This window comes from Glandiceps talaboti, chromosome 13, assembly GCF_964340395.1.
Source record: "Glandiceps talaboti chromosome 13, keGlaTala1.1, whole genome shotgun sequence".
NCBI lineage: Eukaryota > Metazoa > Hemichordata > Enteropneusta > Spengelidae > Glandiceps > Glandiceps talaboti.
The window spans coordinates 15,361,807-15,382,357 of record NC_135561.1 but is presented as its reverse complement, the minus strand read 5'-3'; the positions used below and the strand labels follow the sequence as shown (position 1 = coordinate 15,382,357).

Below are 20,551 nucleotides of genomic sequence, written 5' to 3'. Positions count from 1 at the left end.
GTACATACGGTGACTTTTAAGTCAATTTCACAACCAAGTTGTAGCAAAATATAATGAACAAATTGCATATTGTATAACGTAAAGTGATCCACAGGTACATGACACGGACAGCCGGCAATGTCATTGTAACCCAAAGAGCGCCATCAACGACGAAGCGTTCGATAAACTTTCGTTTCAGTGACACCGGTTTGTTGCCAAGCCCTAGTAATAGTATTTCTCAGTGAAACATTATCCACAACTAATTGGCTTCATATACGATGATCTAATATGGTACTATTACAACGTCACCCAAGACTACTGTTTCAACATTCATGCTTGCATCTATATATTCTTTGTTTGTTGTTTTTTGCATTAGGACCTAGCACAGAGTTTGTGTTCGTTGAATAGCTATGGAACCCAGGAACCCTGTTACAAACAAACAAACAAACTGACTAACTAACAAACAAAACCTAACTAACTAACTAACTAACTAACTAACTAACTAACTAACTAACTAACTAACTAACTAACTAACTAACTAACTAACTAACTAACTAACTAACTAACTAACTAACTAACTAAATGTCAACACACTAGTAAGATACAATTAATGTCGTGAACCATACAATTGTACATATCCAGAAAGGGGGTGGGGATGGGATATGGATACTGTATAATTGCACCTTAAATGATATCTGCGTAGCCTAGGGGCGGGGAAGGGGCACTGGCATTTGTTTCCCGAGATATATCTTTATATCAGAATACAATAAAAAAAATCGATAATAAGCTTATCGTTTAATATTGACGTAGTCAGCCAACTATATATATGAAAGGGATAAAATTAAACTTGTTTCTGTGATCGCGAAGGTTCACTCACCGCGAAAGAAAACACAGGCATTTGTTTCCCGAGATAAGTCTCAGAATAGTTCTATCAGAATACAACACAATGTCGATAATACAGATAATATAGACGTGTTTAGCCAACTATATATGAAAGGGGTAAAATTACACTTGCTTCTGTGATCGCGCAGCCTGTCCACTGGCACCGCGAAAGTTCTTGCGCGATCACAGAAACAATTGTAATGTTACCCTTTTCATATATAGTTGGCTAAACACGTCTATATTTTTAATGTATTCTGATAGAAATATTCTGAGACTTATCTCGGGAAACAAATGCCTGTGTTTTCTTTCGCGGTGAGTGAACCTGCGCGATCACAGAAACAAGTTTAATTTTACCTCTTTCATATATAAATATTCTGAGACGTATCTCAGGAAACAAATGGCTATGGGTGGGGGTACGAGCATTATTTGGTTCATTTGTGGGGGGTGTAACTTTTTTGTGAGCGCGAAGGGCTTGTTTTCTCCTCAGGCCCCCTCCCCTGCCGTAATGATTCCGTATACGAAATACTAGTACTAGCAGTAATACTACGGTATGAAAGGTAGTGTTTTAAAACACTGCACAGGTGAGTAACGCCCACTGTCTACGTATATGGTAGTCTTGCTGCTAGACGTTCGGGCTTTCTTTCGATGCTATAACTATAAGCGAACGAAGTTCGCATGTGAGGGCCTCGGATGTTCCATCCTCGATAGCATTGTTCGGCTGTGTGTCGTATTTTATAGGAAGAACATCCGAGGGCTAGCTGATAGACTACGTATATGGTGGCACCACTCTCACATTGAAGGTCAGTGATTGGTCAGGAAGGTACGAGAGGCGACATTGGTATCACGTGATTTCCACATGTTATGTTGTTATGAAAGAAGAAGATAAGACAATGATAGTTCGTAAAACCATTCGAATTTTGTTTAAAATAATAATAATAATAATCGATAGCGTATTAAAACATTTACAATTGTGATTGCTAGTGTGCTGTGTCGTACATATTTGGTACAAAACTAGAAAGTCCAAAGGTCCAAATGATACGTGATGCAACTGCTGCCTTGGGTTGGCTCCGCCCACAGTTGACCTTTGACCCTGACTTTTTCGTTGAGTCATGCATTGTGAATCAACCGTACAGCTGTATCTCATGGTGTCAGTTCAGATGTGATATAATAACCAGTTTTATTATGTAAAAGTCGAGTATTCGACGATCTGGACGGCAAGGCAATGCAGCGCCTGACCCAGTGCTGAGGACCAACTAACCATCTGTGCCTGTGTCTCGATCATCGATGTATAGAGGAAAATACAGAACCATGGAAGGCGAAGACCCCGAATGTTATGTGTATCTGTCACGGCATAACCTCGAGGAATTTCCCGATAATTTACAAAAAACAGCGGACAAAATACGGACGTTAGTTCTCTCACAGAATAGTATATCCGTTTTACCACGAGCAATCGGTGAATTTAAGAACCTAATAGAACTAGACATCAGTTCAAATCGACTGAAATACATTTCTGATGAAATCACGCGATTGCAAAATTTGAAAGTGCTTGTGGCAAAGAACAATCGTCTCGACTGTGAGTCGTTTCCTAAAGACTTTGCCGACTGTCCACGACTGGAAGAAGTGAATTTCAGTGGAAATCAGCTGGAGGAGTTTCCTGTTGAACTCACGCAAATACCAACCCTTAGACATGTTTTCCTTGGTGCCAACCAAATAAGAACGTTGCCAATTGAAGTGCAGCATTTAAAAAAGTAAGATACAAAATCCTAAATAATTGTATCGTCACCATATTTGCAAATAACACACCTGGCCCATAATGATGTGGTCAACTGTGTCTGCCAGGCATCTATTATTGTGTAAAACAGTTCATAGTTTTATACGGACAGATACCGTTAAATGTGACCTATAAGGCCCCAACTTCTAACACCAAATATCATCAAGGTCGCAAATATTTCAGAGTCCAAAAATAAAATGGCGTTTCGTTATGAAACATTGCCATTGTATAAAAACTGAACATAACCCTGAATCTATTTTGTTGTGAACCTTGGGTCTTTCATCTCTGAAGGAAATGAAACGCCCTGTAGTGTTTTGTAAAGTAGATTTCCTGTTTGTATGAACACATACCCTTCGAGGTTATTTTGAATGTTTCACTACATAGCAAATAGGGAATGAGGCTTGGTTGATTCATGGATGTATTACTACTGTACTATCACTATTGTAGGGACCCCTAATAGTAATAGTAATACATCTATTGTTGATTCTAACTGCAGTACTTTTGTTATTATGGCAGTTTTGCTCTGTCGCTTTCGGGCCTTTGCAAACCCCGTAAGAAGATAAAAAATAAAACGAAAAATGTTGAGTCACACTCATTTAGGAAATAAAATATATATTTTTTTAAATATTGCAAATAAAAACAAAGCTACAATTATTGTAGCTAGGGTGAGTACCGGGTGATACAAATTCACCAATGTACTTGCATCGACCATTGAAAACTGTTCTTATGGTAGATAGACAGACAGACAGATCGGGACCCATTGGAGCTCACAGACTGCAGACTTGTCTTGGGTGTTCCTCTGTCTAGCCACTCATGCATGGTGGTATTTAAAGCACCCTTAGGTCAAGAAGGCTCTCGAAATTAGAAATGTACATAAGTACATGTACATTGTATATATTTTGTAACTTGTAAAATTTAGTAGAATTCTAATCCTCCCTTCATTTTATCATTATGGTGCTTCTCTGCCAAAATATAGTGAAGTGTATGGGAAACTGTAAGAGTTCTACCATCTTTCCTTATCCCTGGTCACTGGGATCTATTAAAAACTTCAGTAAAAAACATAAAACCTTTGTATGTACAAAGTTTGTCTGGCTAATTTATCTATACATATATACAACACCAGAGCCAGTGTGTATATGATTACCATTCAATAAATTATGATCTAGAAGGTCAGCAAGTGATAGCAAATCATATTTCAAATTGTCCAGATACAGTACATAAGAAACACAAGACATGATTGGCTTCTTCAATTTGAGACTGAAGTGTCACAAAGTTTGACCTCGGGGCCAGGGACACTGAATACTAGGTCTAGTGTTATCCTTCATCCAATCTTAAGAGCTCTCTTTAGAGATGATTGGATACCACACTGAAAGCCAGACTAACATGAAACTGATTTTGAACTGTGTTTAATATGATCATAGCTAGATGTAAGAAAGAAGTGACCCAAAGATCACTGCTAGCAGTACATGTATGTCGAGCTGTCTCTGGGCTATGATCACTACATATTAAAATGTTTACAAGGATGTAAGAAAGTAATATTTCAGTCTTCAAATGTACACAACAGCTGCAGAAATAGTCTCTGCTAAATATTATGAATAATTCTGAGCTGCTAATACATCATGTATCTCACCTTGTTTGAATAATGTGTTAAAAGTGATATGTGTGTTTTGTGACAAAGCCAGCTATTGGTCAATATGTTTTGGAATGTGTTCGCAATGATCAAGAAGTGAATTGATGAGTTCAGTGTACTTTGGAATACAATGTGGTTCTATGGCACATTGAGAATTAACTGTGGACATAGTAATGGTTGGCTTGAACCGTCTTCCACTTTCAGACATCTATTCAGGTCCCTTTGACTTCATTGTACCAGTATAGTGGTTACATACCAGGAGGTGTTATGTCAGTTTCTAAATGTTGACAATGTCCACTTTCAGTGTGCAGGGAAATCCCCTTCTAACCATTGAACTACTGTACATTAACTTATTTGATAGTACATGTAAACTGGGGAAAACTGTTGTGTCAGAGCTCTGCTTACACAATGTTGAGAAAATGTATAGACTACAACATGTACATGTACATGTATCTAAATAAAATATATGTGTACATGTACATGACAATGGGCACAGTATATAGATTGTAAGATACATGAATCATGTACAGCACTAACCATGGAGGGTCTATGCCCTAATCTAGCCCCCAAAGTTAAATATTTTTCATTTCATCAGTTTTCTCCAAAACAATGGGAATAGAGGTAAATAAAGACATCTAGCCACTTTCACAACATCAGATTTTAATCAGATTTACACTACATGTACATCTACAAATGTTGGTCAGGGAGACATCTGTCCATTGTATTATCAAACAAAAAAACAACAAAAAGCTGATAACAAAATTCAAGATTTAGGTCAGTTACATTGGAGGATGAATAAGCAGATTTTAATCAACAGAGAAAATATTGATTACTCATCTATTTATTTATTTGTTTATTTATGGATTTTTTTCCATACAGGGATTTTCATGTATTGAGATAAATAATACACAGAAATACATATATGTGTACACATACATGTAACACAGAGGTACAATGAGGGTTGTCAAATTAAATCAGATTACAATGTAGATACATACGAACTAGAATTATGTGTACATTGTACATGTATGAGCAGTCAGTTAATATTAATCACATTTTTATTTGAACACCTAAAGGTTACAAAGCACAGACAAAATAAGTAAAATAAAAGAAATTTAGTATACAGTAAAAAGAATTAAAAATTTTTAAAAAATGTGAAAAAAAATATAAAAAGAAAATAAAGAAACATGATATAGTATCCACAAGATTTACTGTGTAAATGTGATGTAGGTAGGGGTAAAGCCCATGATTAAATTGGGTTAAACATACTTCTGTAAGATACACATATACAGACATTCATGCCATGCTATTGGTCGCACTCATCGTCATGGTTAAGATGCTTGATAGGGCTGAACAACATGAAGAATCTACAGTCTAGTTAAAACATTGTAAACTGTATTTGTGTGAGGCCAGACATAGGCTGTAATAATGTCTGTACGAATGTGAGAATGGAAAAATATGTCATAAACTGACCTAGTGATAAATTAGCTCCCAAAGACTTAAATTATGTGACTGTGTATGTCCTTGGTTTTCATTAGTATAGAGACTGGTCCCTGGTTTTCAAATCTAGTTACCATTAGTGAAGAGACTGGTCCCTGGTTTTCAAATCTAGTTACCATTAGTGTAGAGACTGGTCCCTGGTTTTCAAATCTAGTTACCATTAGTGTAGAGACTGGTCCCTGGTTTTCAAATCTAGCTACCATTAGTGTAGAGACTGGTCCCTGGTTTTCAATCTAGTTACCATTAGTGTAGAGACTGGTCCCTGGTTTTCAAATCTACCTACCATTAGTGTAGAGACTGGTCCCTGGTTTTCAAATCTACCTACCATTAGTGTAGAGACTGGTCCCTGGTTTTCAAATCTACCTACCATTAGTGTAGAGACTGGTCCCTGGTTTTTAAATCTAGTTACCATTAGTGTAGAGACTGGACCCTGGTTTTCAAATCTACCTACCATTAGTGTAGAGACTGGTCCCTGGTTTTCAAATCTAGTTACCCTTAGTGTAGAGACTGGTCCCTGGTTTTCAAATCTAGTTACCATTAGTGTAGAGACTGGTCCCTGGTTTTCAAATCTAGTTACCATTAGTGTAGAGACGGGTCCCTGGTTTTCAAATCTACCTACCATTAGTGTAGAGACTGGTCCCTGGTTTTCAAATCTAGCTACCATTAGTGTAGAGACTGGTCCCTGGTTTTCAAATCTAGTTACCATTAGTGTAGAGACTGGTCCCTGGTTTTCAAATATAGTTACCATTAATGTAGAGACTGGACCCTGGTTTTCAAATCTAGTTACCATTAGTGTAGAGACTGGTCCTTGGTTTTCAAATCTAGCTACCATTAGTGTAGAGACTGGTCCCTGGTTTTCAAATCTAGCTACCATTAGTGTAGAGACTGGTCCCTGGTTTTCAAATCTAGCTACCATTAGTGTAGAGACTGGTCCCTGGTTTTCAAATCTAGATACCATTAGTGTAGAGACTGGTCCCTGATTTTCAAATCTAGTTACCATTAGTGTAGAGACTGGTCCCTGGTTTTCAAATCTAGTTACTATTAGTGTAGAGACTGGTCCCTGGTTTTCAAATCTAGTTACCATTAGTGTAGAGACTGGTCCCTGGTTTTCAAATCTAGTTACCATTAGTGTAGAGACTGGTCCATGGTTTTCAAATCTAGTTACCATTAGTGTAGAGACTGGTCCCTGGTTTTCAAATCTAGCTACCATTAGTGTAGAGACTGGTCCCTGGTTTTCAAATCTAGCTACCATTAGTGTAGAGACTGGTCCCTGGTTTTCAAATCTAGCTACCATTAGTGTAGAGACTGGTCCCTGGTTTTCAAATCTAGTTACCATTAGTGTAGAGACTGGTCCCTGGTTTTCAAATCTAGCTACCATTAGTGTAGAGACTGGTCCCTGGTTTTCAAATCTAGCTACCATTAGTGTAGAGACTGGTCCCTGGTTTTCAAATCTAGCTACCATTAGTGTAGAGACTGGTCCCTGGTTTTCAAATCTAGCTACCATTAGTGTAGAGACTGGTCCCTGGTTTTCAAATCTAGCTACCATTAGTGTAGAGACTGGTCCATGGTTTTCAAATCTAGTTACCATTAGTGTAGAGACTGGTCCATGGTTTTCAAATCTAGTTACCATTAGTGTAGAGACTGGTCCCTGGTTTTCAAATCTAGCTACCATTAGTGTAGAGACTGGTCCCTGGTTTTCAAATCTAGTTACCATTAGTGTAGAGACTGGTCCCTGGTTTTCAAATCTAGTTACCATTAATGTAGAGACTGGTCCCTGGTTTTCAAATCTAGCTACCATTAGTGTAGAGACTGGTCCCTGGTTTTCAAATCTAGTTACCATTAGTGTAGAGACTGGTCCCTGGTTTTCAAATCTAGCTACCATTAGTGTAGAGACTGGTCCCTGGTTTTCAAATCTAGTTACCATTAGTGTAGAGACTGGTCCCTGGTTTTCAAATCTAGCTACCATTAGTGTAGAGACTGGTCCCTGGTTTTCAAATCTAGTTACCATTAGTGTAGAGACTGGTCCATGGTTTTCAAATCTAGTTACCATTAGTGTAGAGACTGGTCCCTGGTTTTCAAATCTAGTTACCATTAGTGTAGAGACTGGTCCCTGGTTTTCAAATCTAGCTACCATTAGTGTAGAGACTGGTCCCTGGTTTTCAAATCTAGTTACCATTAGTGTAGAGACTGGTCCATGGTTTTCAAATCTAGTTACCATTAGTGTAGAGACTGGTCCCTGGTTTTCAAATCTAGCTACCATTAGTGTAGAGACTGGTCCCTGGTTTTCAAATCTAGCTACCATTAGTGTAGAGACTGGTCCCTGGTTTTCAAATCTAGTTACCATTAGTGTAGAGACTGGTCCATGGTTTTCAAATCTAGTTACCATTAGTGTAGAGACTGGTCCCTGGTTTTCAAATCTAGCTACCATTAGTGTAGAGACTGGTCCCTGGTTTTCAAATCTAGTTACCATTAGTGTAGAGACTGGTCCCTGGTTTTCAAATCTAGCTACCATTAGTGTAGAGACGGGTCCCTGGTTTTCAAATCTAGCTACCATTAGTGTAGAGACAGGTCCCTGGTTTTCAAATCTAGCTACCATTAGTGTAGAGACTGGTCCCTGGTTTTCAAATCTAGTTACCATTAGTGTAGAGACTGGTCCCTGGTTTTCAAATCTAGCTACCATTAGTGTAGAGACTGGTCCCTGGTTTTCAAATCTAGCTACCATTAGTGTAGAGACTGGTCCTTGGTTTTCAAATCTAGCTACCATTAGTGTAGAGACTGGTCCCTGGTTTTCAAATCTAGCTACCATTAGTGTAGAGACTGGTCCCTGGTTTTCAAATCTAGCTACCATTAGTGTAGAGACTGGTCCCTGGTTTTCAAATCTAGCTACCATTAGTGTAGAGACTGGTCCCTGGTTTTCAAATCTAGCTACCATTAGTGTAGAGACTGGTCCCTGGTTTTCAAATCTAGCTACCATTAGTGTAGAGACTGGTCCCTGGTTTTCAAATCTAGTTACCATTAGTGTAGAGACTGGTCCCTGGTTTTCAAATCTAGCTACCATTAGTGTAGAGACTGGTCCCTGGTTTTCAAATCTAGCTACCATTAGTGTAGAGACTGGTCCCTGGTTTTCAAATCTAGTTACCATTAGTGTAGAGACTGGTCCCTGGTTTTCAAATCTAGCTACCATTAGTGTAGAGACTGGTCCCTGGTTTTCAAATCTAGCTACCATTAGTGTAGAGACTGGTCCCTGGTTTTCAAATCTAGTGACCATAACATTTCAAAATGGAGGATCATTAGATTTGAGAACTACATGTAATAGCAAGTCTCTGAGCTAGTTATAAATGTAAGTTACTGTCAATTATTTTATGTAGTTATATGTAGTACAATTTATAATAAGACAGTAAACACATGTATACATGTAGTTCACATTGTTAAATTTACACATCATGTAAAAATATTGTTTTTTCACATTCATGATTAAAATAGCCTGTCTATGTCATTGGGTCTGTGACTACATGTATATGCTAAATGTAGTGCTTATAAAAATCCCAGTGTCGCAGAACAAATAACAGCTCTCGTTTGCGAGAATGGTAAAGCAAGAACTGTGTGTACATGTAGTCATAGCTTCAGTTCATGATACATGTGTAGACAGGTTGACATACATGTACATACATAGCTTCATTTACAATGTACCATTGTATTGTGAAGTACATGTATTGTCTTTAGAAGCCTTGAAGTGAAAAGTGGGGTGACCATTAAAACCAAACAATGTCATAAATGTATGAAACACAAACAATTTCATTTTTGATGAATTACAGTATTGTATGGTAATGTGAAGTGGCTGTCACATGATTCAGCATTTTTATTCAGCAATTGCACTTATGAAAAAAATATGCCACCTATTGTAAATTATGCGCACCTTTTGAAAACAGTTTTATTTTGTGATAAACTTGTGACTTTGATTCGTTATCACCACTTGTACATGGTAATATATCCCTTTGCAGTGTGCCCTCTAACGATAGCCAAATTTTGTTGTTGTGAGTCAAAATGATAAAAACTGGCATTTCTTGTCAGTCACTACATAGTAAAAGATAGGGGAACACCAAATTTTGGTGTGTCACTAGAAATTGTGTGCGTCAGTGTCATGTCAAATTGGCTTAGAGGGCACACTGGCCCTTTGACTTATTGGTGTCAGCATGACTTTGCATTTTGTTCGGTCATTGTTTTATCCTGGGCGGATACGTGAGCAATGTATTCATGTATGATTGATACAATGATAGCCATCAGTTGGAACTGCACAATGGCACAGGTCAACAAATATTGACATTTTGTGTAAGTGTTTTTAACTGTAGAGTGATAAAGTGATAAATGAGTACAATATTAATGAGATGTATTAAATGCAGGTGTAAGGACTTGGGTATGAAAATCTATCATACGACTTGTTTTGGCATGTCATCATTGTGACACAGCATACAGACTTATTACATGTACATGTACATGTATTTTGGTGGCATTACCAGTGTTTTTTGCTAAGGTGTCACATGTGGTAAGCCTGCTAAGGGTGAAACAACACCCAGCCCCCACCCCCGTTCCCAGGCAAAAATTCAAAAAAATCTAAATGTCATTTAGGACAACAAAATACATATATAGGGATACTAGTCATTCAAATCTACAGATACATGTACAAATGTACAAGTAGGCTACTGTAGAATGAAATATTAGGATGATGCAATAAAGACTGAAATAACATATGGCGTCTAGTAATCATTTACATTGACAGAGATATATGTACAGAAAAGTAAATGGGCTGTTAAATGTTAAGACATCAGTAATGGAACCAGTCTGTGATATTTTATACCATCATATCACCATCAACACTGTACAATGTACATCATGTAGGAGCAGTGTGCCCTCTAAGCCAATTTGACGCGCCACTGACGCACACAATTTCTAGTGATGCACCAAAATTTGGTGTTCCCCTATCTCTTACTATGTGATGACTCACAAGAAATGCCAGTTTTTATCATTTTGACTCACAACAACAAAATTTGGCTATCATTAGAGGGCACACTGTGTAGGAGAAAGGAGGGTACTAATACAAATGTAGATGTAACACTACTCTCTACATGTAGTTAAGTAATGCTTATTAAACAATTGCATATTATCTATTATTTAAAAAAAATAGACCATGTTATTAAGCTTTCTACTATAGGGTTGATTGAAATCGTCTTGAGTTTCCACAGCAGTTTTTAACAGGGTAACTCACTAAAATGATTTGATGTGTTGGGAACAATCATTATTTAGTAAAAATTATAGAAGTTATATTCATGAGTGCACAATGTGTATCGTTTAAAATCTTTCATTATGACGTGACTCATTCGATCCAAATAACAGTAGAAAATTCATTAACTGTAGTCTCTCAAAATGGGAAGTTATGGAGGACTGTTGCCCAGCAACCAACCATTATATTGCATATCAACTTCGTCAATATTGTTTTAGTTAATATCATTGTGTTACAAAATATTCTGAGTATTTTCAAGTGGATTTCTCTAGCACAGCATTCCATACTTACTGTCAACAGCTGTAGTTTACGCTATTGGCGCATATGATGACGTTATCGTGTCCTCACATGACTTACTTTCAATTGGAGCCTTCAGTGTGTGATGGATTACTACTAACGTGTGCTGTCTACCCTTTCCCTAGTAGGAGATTAGGTACATTTTTGGTAAAATATGTCCGTTTGACTCTTTGAGCAGAGAAATTTAAGAGGGATCGTGAAAAATGAAAATATCTACACGCATACATTTGTAATAACTAGACTAAAGTACATCATGTACATGTACACGTATGGTACGAAAGATACAGGTTTTACCTAATCTTTGCCTCTGTGTTACATTGAATCATTGTAAAAACATTGAACAAAAATTATTTCCAAGCTACAAGCACTATCAATAACTGTACATGTATCTGTTGATCAATCTGCAAACTATAGATGCATACACGTACTGTACTCGTCTGTAAGGTACATTTGTATGTTGTGATTGGGCGCCCTCACACATCGGTCAAGGAGGCTGGTGAGGACAGAACAACACAATGTATCTTACAGTATACAACTGTAACTTGGTCAAAATATTTATTCATCTCTTTTTAGTCCTCGCCGGACGAAGTCCGGGACGGGGACTTATGGAATGGGTTCCTTCTGTCCGTCCGTCCGCAGCTGTTTCTTGGAGATGCCTGGACTGATTTTTTTAAAACTTGGTACAGGGACAACATACAATGGCATACATATGCACGTCAATTTGTTTCCTGATACGATCCAATATGGCCGCCTGGCAGCCATTTTGTTTGCGAATTTTCATGTCCAAAGCCATAACTCAGACATGCTTGAACAGATCTCATTCAAAGTTGGTATTAGGACAGTGTTCTATGACATACATGTGCATATCTATTTTCGTCGTGATACGATCCAATATGGCTGCCTGGCAGCCATTTTGTTTGCGAATTTTCCATGTTCAAGGCCATAACTAAGACATGCTTAAACAGATCTCATTCAAAGTTGGGATTAGGACAGTGTTCTATGACATACATGTGCATATCCATTTTCGTCGTGATACGATCCAATATGGCTGCCTGGCAGCCATTTTGTTTGCGAATTTTCATGTCCAAAGCCATAACTCAGACATGCTTAAACAGATCTCATTCAAAGTTGGGATTAGGACAGTGTTCTATGACATACATGTGCTTATCCATTTTTGTCATGATACGATCCAATATGGCTGCCTGGCAGCCATTTGGTTTGTGAATTTTCCATGTCCAAAGCCATTATTAAGACATGCTTGAACAGATCTCATTCAAAGTTGGTATTAGGACAGCGTTCTATGACATACATGTGCATATCCATTTTCGTCATGATACGATCCAATATGGCATTTTGTTTGTGAATTTTCCATGTCCAAAGCCATAACTCAGACTCCATTTTCATCGTGATATGATCCCCCATACCCAACCAATCCTTTATTGTTGGAGGCATATTCCATGTCCAACAAGCAGACACAACATATCTAAGTCTGTTTGATTTAGGTTCACAAATGTTGTTGCGTGATCAGAGTAGTGATAATTCCTTAAAACCCAATTTTAGCAGGGCTATGTCATTTTCAATGACTTGTTTTTTTCTTTATTGCAGTCTTGAAATTCTGTATTTAGGAGGAAATCGTTTGACCGAGATACCAGCAGAACTAGGCAATCTATCTAACTTGATATCATTGGGTTTGTGCGATAACAAGATAGAGGTGTTACCACCAGCCTTAGCCAAACTAACCAACCTACAGTCACTGAGTCTTCACAACAACCAGCTGACTGTCTTACCACCGCAGATCGTCAAACTACGCTATCTAGGAGAACTGAGTCTCCGCGGAAACCCACTGGTCGTCCGTTTCTGTCGTGACCTTACCTACCAGCCACCATCGCTTCTAGAGTTGTCCGGACGTGTGATTAAAAACAAAAACCTGGCATATAAACCCAGTGATCTACCTCCAAGTCTTTTACACTACTTGTCTTCAGCTTGTCTGTGTGTCAATCCTAAATGTAAAGGTAAGGCCATGGAGTAGACTGTAACCTCCTTACTCCCTGGGAGGGGTTGACTGTTGCACGAGGGCGCCCCACCTTGCAGATTATAGCATGGAGCTGTTTTCCACAATTTTTGTTCTTCAATCATAATATTGTCCTTCTTTGTATTGTTATACATAGTGATGTATATATGATGACTCAGCGATTAAACCCTAGCAGAGTATGATACATTACAATTTTGTAAAGGTGAGACAGGGAGTATAAAAGGCTCCTAAAAACCATGTTTTTGGTTTGGACGTGTTCAACCTGGCTTGTGTGTGATATAAGTACATGTACATCCTGTGCACTTATAAATTATTCATGTGATACAATTGTGCCTCTGAAATTTTTACAAATGACCAAATGTTCTTGTCCGCCTCAGATTACAACTCTAATAATATTGCTCATATTTTGTTATTATATTTCAGGTGTTTACTTTGAGTCTCGCGTTGAGAACGTCAAGTTTGTTGACTTCTGTGGTAAATACCGACTGCCATTACTACAGTATTTGTGTTCACCAAACTGTGCTACTCCAGGGTCCTCCGTCTTCACAAGTAGCAGTGAATCAGATACCTCTGAAGATGATGAACCTGTCGCTGCTTCCAAAATCAAGAAAGTCTTGCTGGGTTAGATGGCACTTTTATTGATACAGTGGACAGGATGGAATCTAGGAATAAAGCTCCACCATTCCATGGATTCGACCAGGATGATTATAAACTGGTGTGATGATTATTTTGAAGCTGGAATCGTTGCTCCCCCTCCTCCAAATATGTGATGGAATGCCCTGTTACGTGCGTGAGGGAGACCAGGTGAAATCAGGAATAACTTGTTAGTATACAGTGTATGGAAACACTGAGTAATATAGTTATATATGAAATATGAAATTCAATGACTGTGTCATCCATGTGAAATGTACAAAATAATAATTATGTAAATGTGTGGTGATGGACGTACACCATACAAAAATAATATGACTTTGACTGCGTTAATCAATCAAATTTCAAGATGGAACAGTTCACCTAAAAAAGATTCTTTGACCTTCACATTGAGGGATGATGTATCAGAAATAAATATAATGTAGTATACATGTATGGCATAATCTAAATGGAAACATTATAGACTTAGATTATAGCATACCAAATTTATAATAGTGTATGCACTCGAGACAATTTATTTTTATTTCATGTGGTTTTTTTTATTGAGGGTAAGTCAGGTGCAGTGCTTCCTCCAAGTCTACGACTTATTTTCATGAAAGTAATGCAGTCACCGTAGTCAACTATCGCAACCAAATCGTATGTTTTGAGAAACTTATAACGATGTGTACATATTGGTTTTATTTTTTGTCCAAAAATTTACAGGGACACATAACAAATTTATTTTGATACAGCTGAACAAGAACATGTCTTCTTTCTTTGGCTGATACTATGTAACTAATAGTGTCGGAAATTACTTCAAAAAGGTGTCTACGCCATATGCATCCCATATTGCTCCTAGCGACTGCTGCAGCATCAGTCATCTGACATTCTAAATTTTATAACCTCACAGAATTGTAGAGGGAACACTGGGCAGGCACAAGTGCAGGCTTTCATCAGACTTCAACTTTATTTTTACCAAATGTTCAATACTAGCCATTGTTACCTGGTTGATGGACCTGCCTCTCACCTGTTCCAAGAATTGCTTAGTGTGACTTCCTATGTACAGTATAATGCTTTGTATTTTGTGCACAATGGTTGACAACTTATCATATTCTGAGTAAGAGCTATTTCTGCCAGTGATACCGCTACTCTTTATCCTTTTCAATAACTCAAAAGGTCATATCATTCCATTATATGTAATCATGAAAATGTTATTTCAAATGATAGATAAAGATAAAACAAACTAAAAGTCAACCACACAATTGACATTGTCCATTCAATGCATCTTGGAACAGGTAAACTTTAACTATTCCATCACATCAAGTAATGAATTGTCATTCATGTTCTGATACTTTCTACATTGTGTCTGTTACAGTCAAGTAGTATTAATACACTAACCCCCATCTAGATGTAGGTTGTCCTAACTTGAGTCAGTCCTGAGTCCTACCTGAGGTACTTGTAGGATAGGTTTGTGTCCACACGCAGGAAGGTTACGGCATCGATATCGCGCGTTCTCTTCTGACTCCATCCTTACAGTCCATAGGACAAAGTCAGGAGGGTTTCAGGAAACCTCTCGAAGGTGTCCTAAGTCAGAACAGTTTCAGGACAGGTTTGGGACGCGTTTACGTCTACACAGGCTTCAAACTATCCTTAGTCCTGCGTGGCATCTCAGGTAGGATTTTCAGTGCCATGTAGATGGGGCTAGTGTCATATCAACTCTAACGCTGTTTTCCATTTCTATTTTATATAGATAGTTTTATCAAAGTCTTTAACTCAAACCCAAACCTTGATAAAGAAAGTCTATTTATCTTAACATACTTTTGTTGTAGATAATATTTTCTGAGTTCAAATTGTGTACTAAACGACAGTCTTGGTGAGTGTAATTAAGTAATATAATATAATAATAATAATTGCAATAATAAGAGATAATTGGTTATAAGAAAGTTTCATTTCAAAAAGATCAAACTTGTGTAAAAAGTTTGTTATTTCACATACAATAACAAAGATTTTGCACGTTTATTAACCTTTTTGCTATGTAATGAATTGCAAACAAGGATTTGGCATATGTTGTTTCACGTTGATGTGTCAAGCAGGAAGCCGTAATAAAATTGTTTTATAAATTAAAAATAAATAAAAAATACCCAATCCTCATCCATATGGCCACTTTAAGATGATATCGCAGGAAGCCATAATAAAATTGTTTTATAAATTAAAAATAAAATAAAAATACCCAATCCTCATCCATATGGCCACTTTATGATGAAATTGGGATTATCAGGCAGTATTGTAATAATATTTCAAATATGTTATTTGACTATCTCAGCCATCTGAGTGTTTATCACAGCTCGACATAATCCCTTACCTTAGCTGTCTATTTAAAGTTACAGTTACAATGGAATGGAGCCGTCGTCGTAGGGTGCTACTGCATGCCAAATCATGATTTGGTTGTGTGTTTTTTCCTACCTCAAGTACAAATAGGCTGAATGAATTACCGAGTACACGCCAAGATGTCAACAGATCACTTTGTGAGCTTATTGACAAATCATAAAAACTGTAAACATGTAAACCTGGAAATTTTCGCTAAAGAGTCATTTTCACTTATTTCACTGGAAGACCGTAAAATGCCAAAATAATAATTAGTGACTAAAATGCCTCCTTGTTTATAAACACAATTTACCAGTCTGGTAATTTAAAAAAAAAAACAAGTTTGAAGACTAGAGTTGAAGACTGTAAAATCAAAACATTTTCTAGTAGTGAAAATAGCTAGGTTTACAGTACATTCGGGATACGTACATACATGTAAGTTTGACATTCATTACCTTTTTGCCAGAATTCAGTTTGCCAATGTTATTAATTTCTTCTAGAAACACTTTAAATATTGTCAATGCAACACCACACCATGGATTTCTTATGGTAATACCAGGTGTGTATTGATGTTCATCCGAGTATAAGTCCCCGCACTTTTGATAAACACCCGGTCTACAAACTATACATGTGGGCTCGTTTTCTATGATCCCTCTCCACCGTCTAGTCAAATGGCTTTCTTTTATCACAGCATTCCATTCTTGACACCACCAGCAGCAGTTTAATGCTATTGGAGCATTGATATAAACGTGATGACGTTATCGTGTTCTTACATGACGTACATTAAGACTGGAGGTTGAGTTTATAGTAAACTGAACGAAGTAACCAATTACAACTGCCTGTCAGTGTGTGGTAGATTACTACTGACAGGCACTGTTCACCCTTTCCCCAGCAGGAGATGTAGCAAGATTTTCAGTAGAATTTATCCATTTGACTATACATGGAGAGAAAGAGAGAAAGAGATTGTAGAAAACAAGCCCACATGTAGAGTACTTGACTAATAAACACACCTTCCTGAGTCCCCTCTTGAATATATGGGATGCGGGATCATGACCTCACCTCATATGACTTCCTCTGCTTTCATTCACCAGATAATAAGGGGCTTATACTCAAAAAGATACATACAAGGAAATCAAGAAAAGGAACAAAGTCTCTAGTCTTAGATGTCATTTTAGTTAGATGACGTTGCTAGATTTAATGAATGTAAAACTAGACATTAAACCGAGTGGATTATACACACTTAGGTGCATGAATTTCATAGTGTATATATCTAGTTTTATCTCATCAAACATTAATTTTGTGCACCCTTGAATGGTGTGGTGTGGTGTGTTGTGGTATAATTAATTTTATTGTCATGTTAATGAGTGCTTTCATATTATTTTGTGTAATCTAATGAAGCAAAGAAAGATGCTGCCAAATTTTTAGAATTATATTACTTGATAGTGTGAAGTCATGGTTACCCAGACTATCATGCTGAGGACTCAACTACAAGAAACATCCCCCAACTCCCCCTGTTGAGAGTGTTGGGAAAGAAAGTCACCCACACTGAAAGTCACAGTGTATTTCTTCCAAGTCATGAACAATGGGTTTAACAAAGCCTGTTCTTTGTAATTAAGATGTATCGGTTGCTTGGAGTATGCAAACCTATCCGGACAAAACCTCAGGATTGCTCAGCGGGCCGCAATGTTGAATGTGAAGTATTCCCCAGAATGCACTGCATTGAAACACATTTGGTACTGAAAGATTTGGATTAATTTTCCCCCCACTTTTATCTGTGGGCCTGGTAGTGGAGCTCTTCACCCACCCCACCCCCACCCCCTCTCCCACAGTGATAGGAGTCTGGATAACCAAGACTAGATAGTGTGCAATATTACTATAGGGATTATGTTACCAGTTAATTTTAAATTTAAAAAAGTAACGCACATCTACACATGCAATATTGAAAATACTGACTGAAATACCATTCATAGGGGCATTCAGAATCCCAAAATGTGTCAGCAAAGTTGTAATGTACATTGTTACAACCAGACAATAGTATAGAAAATTGCAGTTTTTGTGGACATATATTAAACATGACTAATATACCAATCAAAATGTTAATTAGATTGTATATGTCATGATTTTGTTTTACATGTACTTTGAGTTTGGTCGAAATACAATGTGAGATATGTTATGTTGTTTAGCCAAATCCAAAAAGTTAAAATCTGTTGTAGTGAACTTAGCACGATCTCTTTATTGATTGCCTACTTTTAGTGTTGTTTGTTCTTATTTGTTCTGTGTGTAACATCTGACACAGTACCATAGACACTCGCATACAAATCTCTAGTGCTGAGTGGATTTATTCAACCAATGAGAATACATTATGCGAGTACATTATCCCAGAATAGTCTGTTCAAAAATAACCCCCAAGTGCAGAGCGCACGCACACAATGATGTTATTGTTATTGTTCAATGTGTTCTTTGTTTCAAATTCGATCATCGAGTGTTATATCGTAAGACGGATTGTGATTGGCTACACATAAATGCAAGATTTGTACTCCTATGGTATTGTGTCAGATGTAGGTGTCAGACACTCACCGAACAAACAAAAAAAAGTGCATAACAATAAAGTAGTAGGTAAATAAAGAAACCATACCAAATTCCCGACATCAGATTTTGATCAGATTTAGCCAAATTCGGCTCAGGGTAGATCGAAAGATTCTTCTTCATAAATACTTCTTTCCTTGTATCAATGTTTAAATGTAGAGTTACAGGAACACAAAAAAATGTATCAAAGTTCAGGGTGGTTCTATCTAGTCTCATCACAGGGTGGCACAACACACTATATATTACATATTCCTGTCAAAAAAACTGATGTAGATTATTTTGTACTAAACTAAACATTTTCAGAAAACTAGGAATTCTGTGAAGATAAGCTGCAAATGACTGTAATTTTTAGAACAGATTTTTAACCATCAGTTAAATCCATGTACAATTTAGACTGGATTGGTGGTTGGATATAGAGGTGTATAGTTTAGATACAAGAAAAGACTGTCATTTATAGACTTTATGTGTCACAGATAGATGGAGTGCAGTCTATTGCATTCTATGCTTTCCTAATTAAATAAACAATATTTAGAAAATAAATCTCTTGGTGTGTTGATATTTCTCTTTTTTACATTTGTTATATACTGTGTTCTCACATATCTCTGTTGAACCACAAAGTGACTTCAGAAATAAATTGTGCCCCTCCCCCTTTCCCTCTCCATAGGCACTTCCATTCTAGAGTTGATATTATTATTATTTATTTATATATTTATAAACAGCAATGCATCCATAATATGGGTTGTCATGCATTTGCAAAATATAACGAATACAAATACACATGACAGATGTAAAGAATTATGCAACAATATTGAACACCGAGAGAAGTGTTAGAATGCAGAAGTCATTAGATTGGTGAACTATTTGCAACGATGGATTGGGGTGGGCTGGGCTTTTGGAATGTGGAATTTAGTCCTTGTGCTGTATTGATGAACAGTATCATTGGTTGTTATAAGTTCAGAAAGGTATGAGGGTACTTTTAGTTAGTAACAAAAAAGTATGCCAGTTTGCTTGGCAGGCCTCCTTTCCCTCCCAATCTTTAAGGTGTGTGTTACCAAAAAGAAGGATGGTGTTCCCACAGACAAGGAAAGAGCAGGTCAGCAACTGACCCTCTCCCATTTCTCTGATAGTATTACACTACTTTTCCCTGGTAAAACTTCTTGATCATAGCACATGTACGCCGCATATCCAAACGTAGTCTCCAGTAAACACTACTCTATTGTCGTGGAAACAACTTTCGAACGTGTGAATCTTCCCTGTCTGTGCATGGATATTACTAATCCATTGACTGGAGTGTCAAACTTGTTGCCATTGGCTAACATAGTATATGAGTCCTTCAGATTTCACCTGCATTTTCATCTCCAAATAAAGAGAAAGAGTACCCATTCGATTTTCTGCATATATTCTTTGCTTGTAAAATGACAAACTCTCCCAAGCAAAGGTATAATAATCCCAGATGGGGGGGGGGGGGGGGGGGGGGGGGTTGTAAATAAAGGCAACTTAACCTACTGGTGTGATGGCGCTGTTTACATTTGTAATAACATGCACCAGAGTAGCTGCAACTGGGACATTTTTTTCAACAAGTGACCAAAAATATATTCACCA

At 37.4% G+C, this 20,551-nt stretch overlaps 1 protein-coding gene across 1 annotated transcript; it reads left to right on the top strand.

The window, feature by feature from the left end:
- The first annotated feature begins 1,974 nt into the window (after window positions 1-1,974).
- LOC144444514 (leucine-rich repeat-containing protein 58-like) lies at window positions 1,975-19,467 on the top strand. The gene is made up of 3 exons (XM_078133957.1): window positions 1,975-2,609; window positions 12,943-13,349; window positions 13,793-19,467. Exons 1-3 carry the CDS (start codon window positions 2,146-2,148, stop codon window positions 13,993-13,995), a joined length of 1,074 nt encoding a protein of 357 aa, XP_077990083.1. The 5' UTR covers window positions 1,975-2,145; the 3' UTR covers window positions 13,996-19,467.
- The last annotated feature ends 1,084 nt before the right edge of the window (window positions 19,468-20,551 follow it).

Bases quoted from the DNA above. Each gene is read 5' to 3' on its own strand.
- LOC144444514 (XM_078133957.1), top strand. From the start codon at position 2,146: ATGTATAGAGGAAAATACAGAACCATGGAAGGCGAAGACCCCGAATGT. The intron at 2,610-12,942 runs GTAAGATACAAA...TCTTTATTGCAG, and splicing joins GAAGTGCAGCATTTAAAAAA to TCTTGAAATTCTGTATTTAG. The intron at 13,350-13,792 runs GTAAGGCCATGG...ATTATATTTCAG, and splicing joins TGTCAATCCTAAATGTAAAG to GTGTTTACTTTGAGTCTCGC.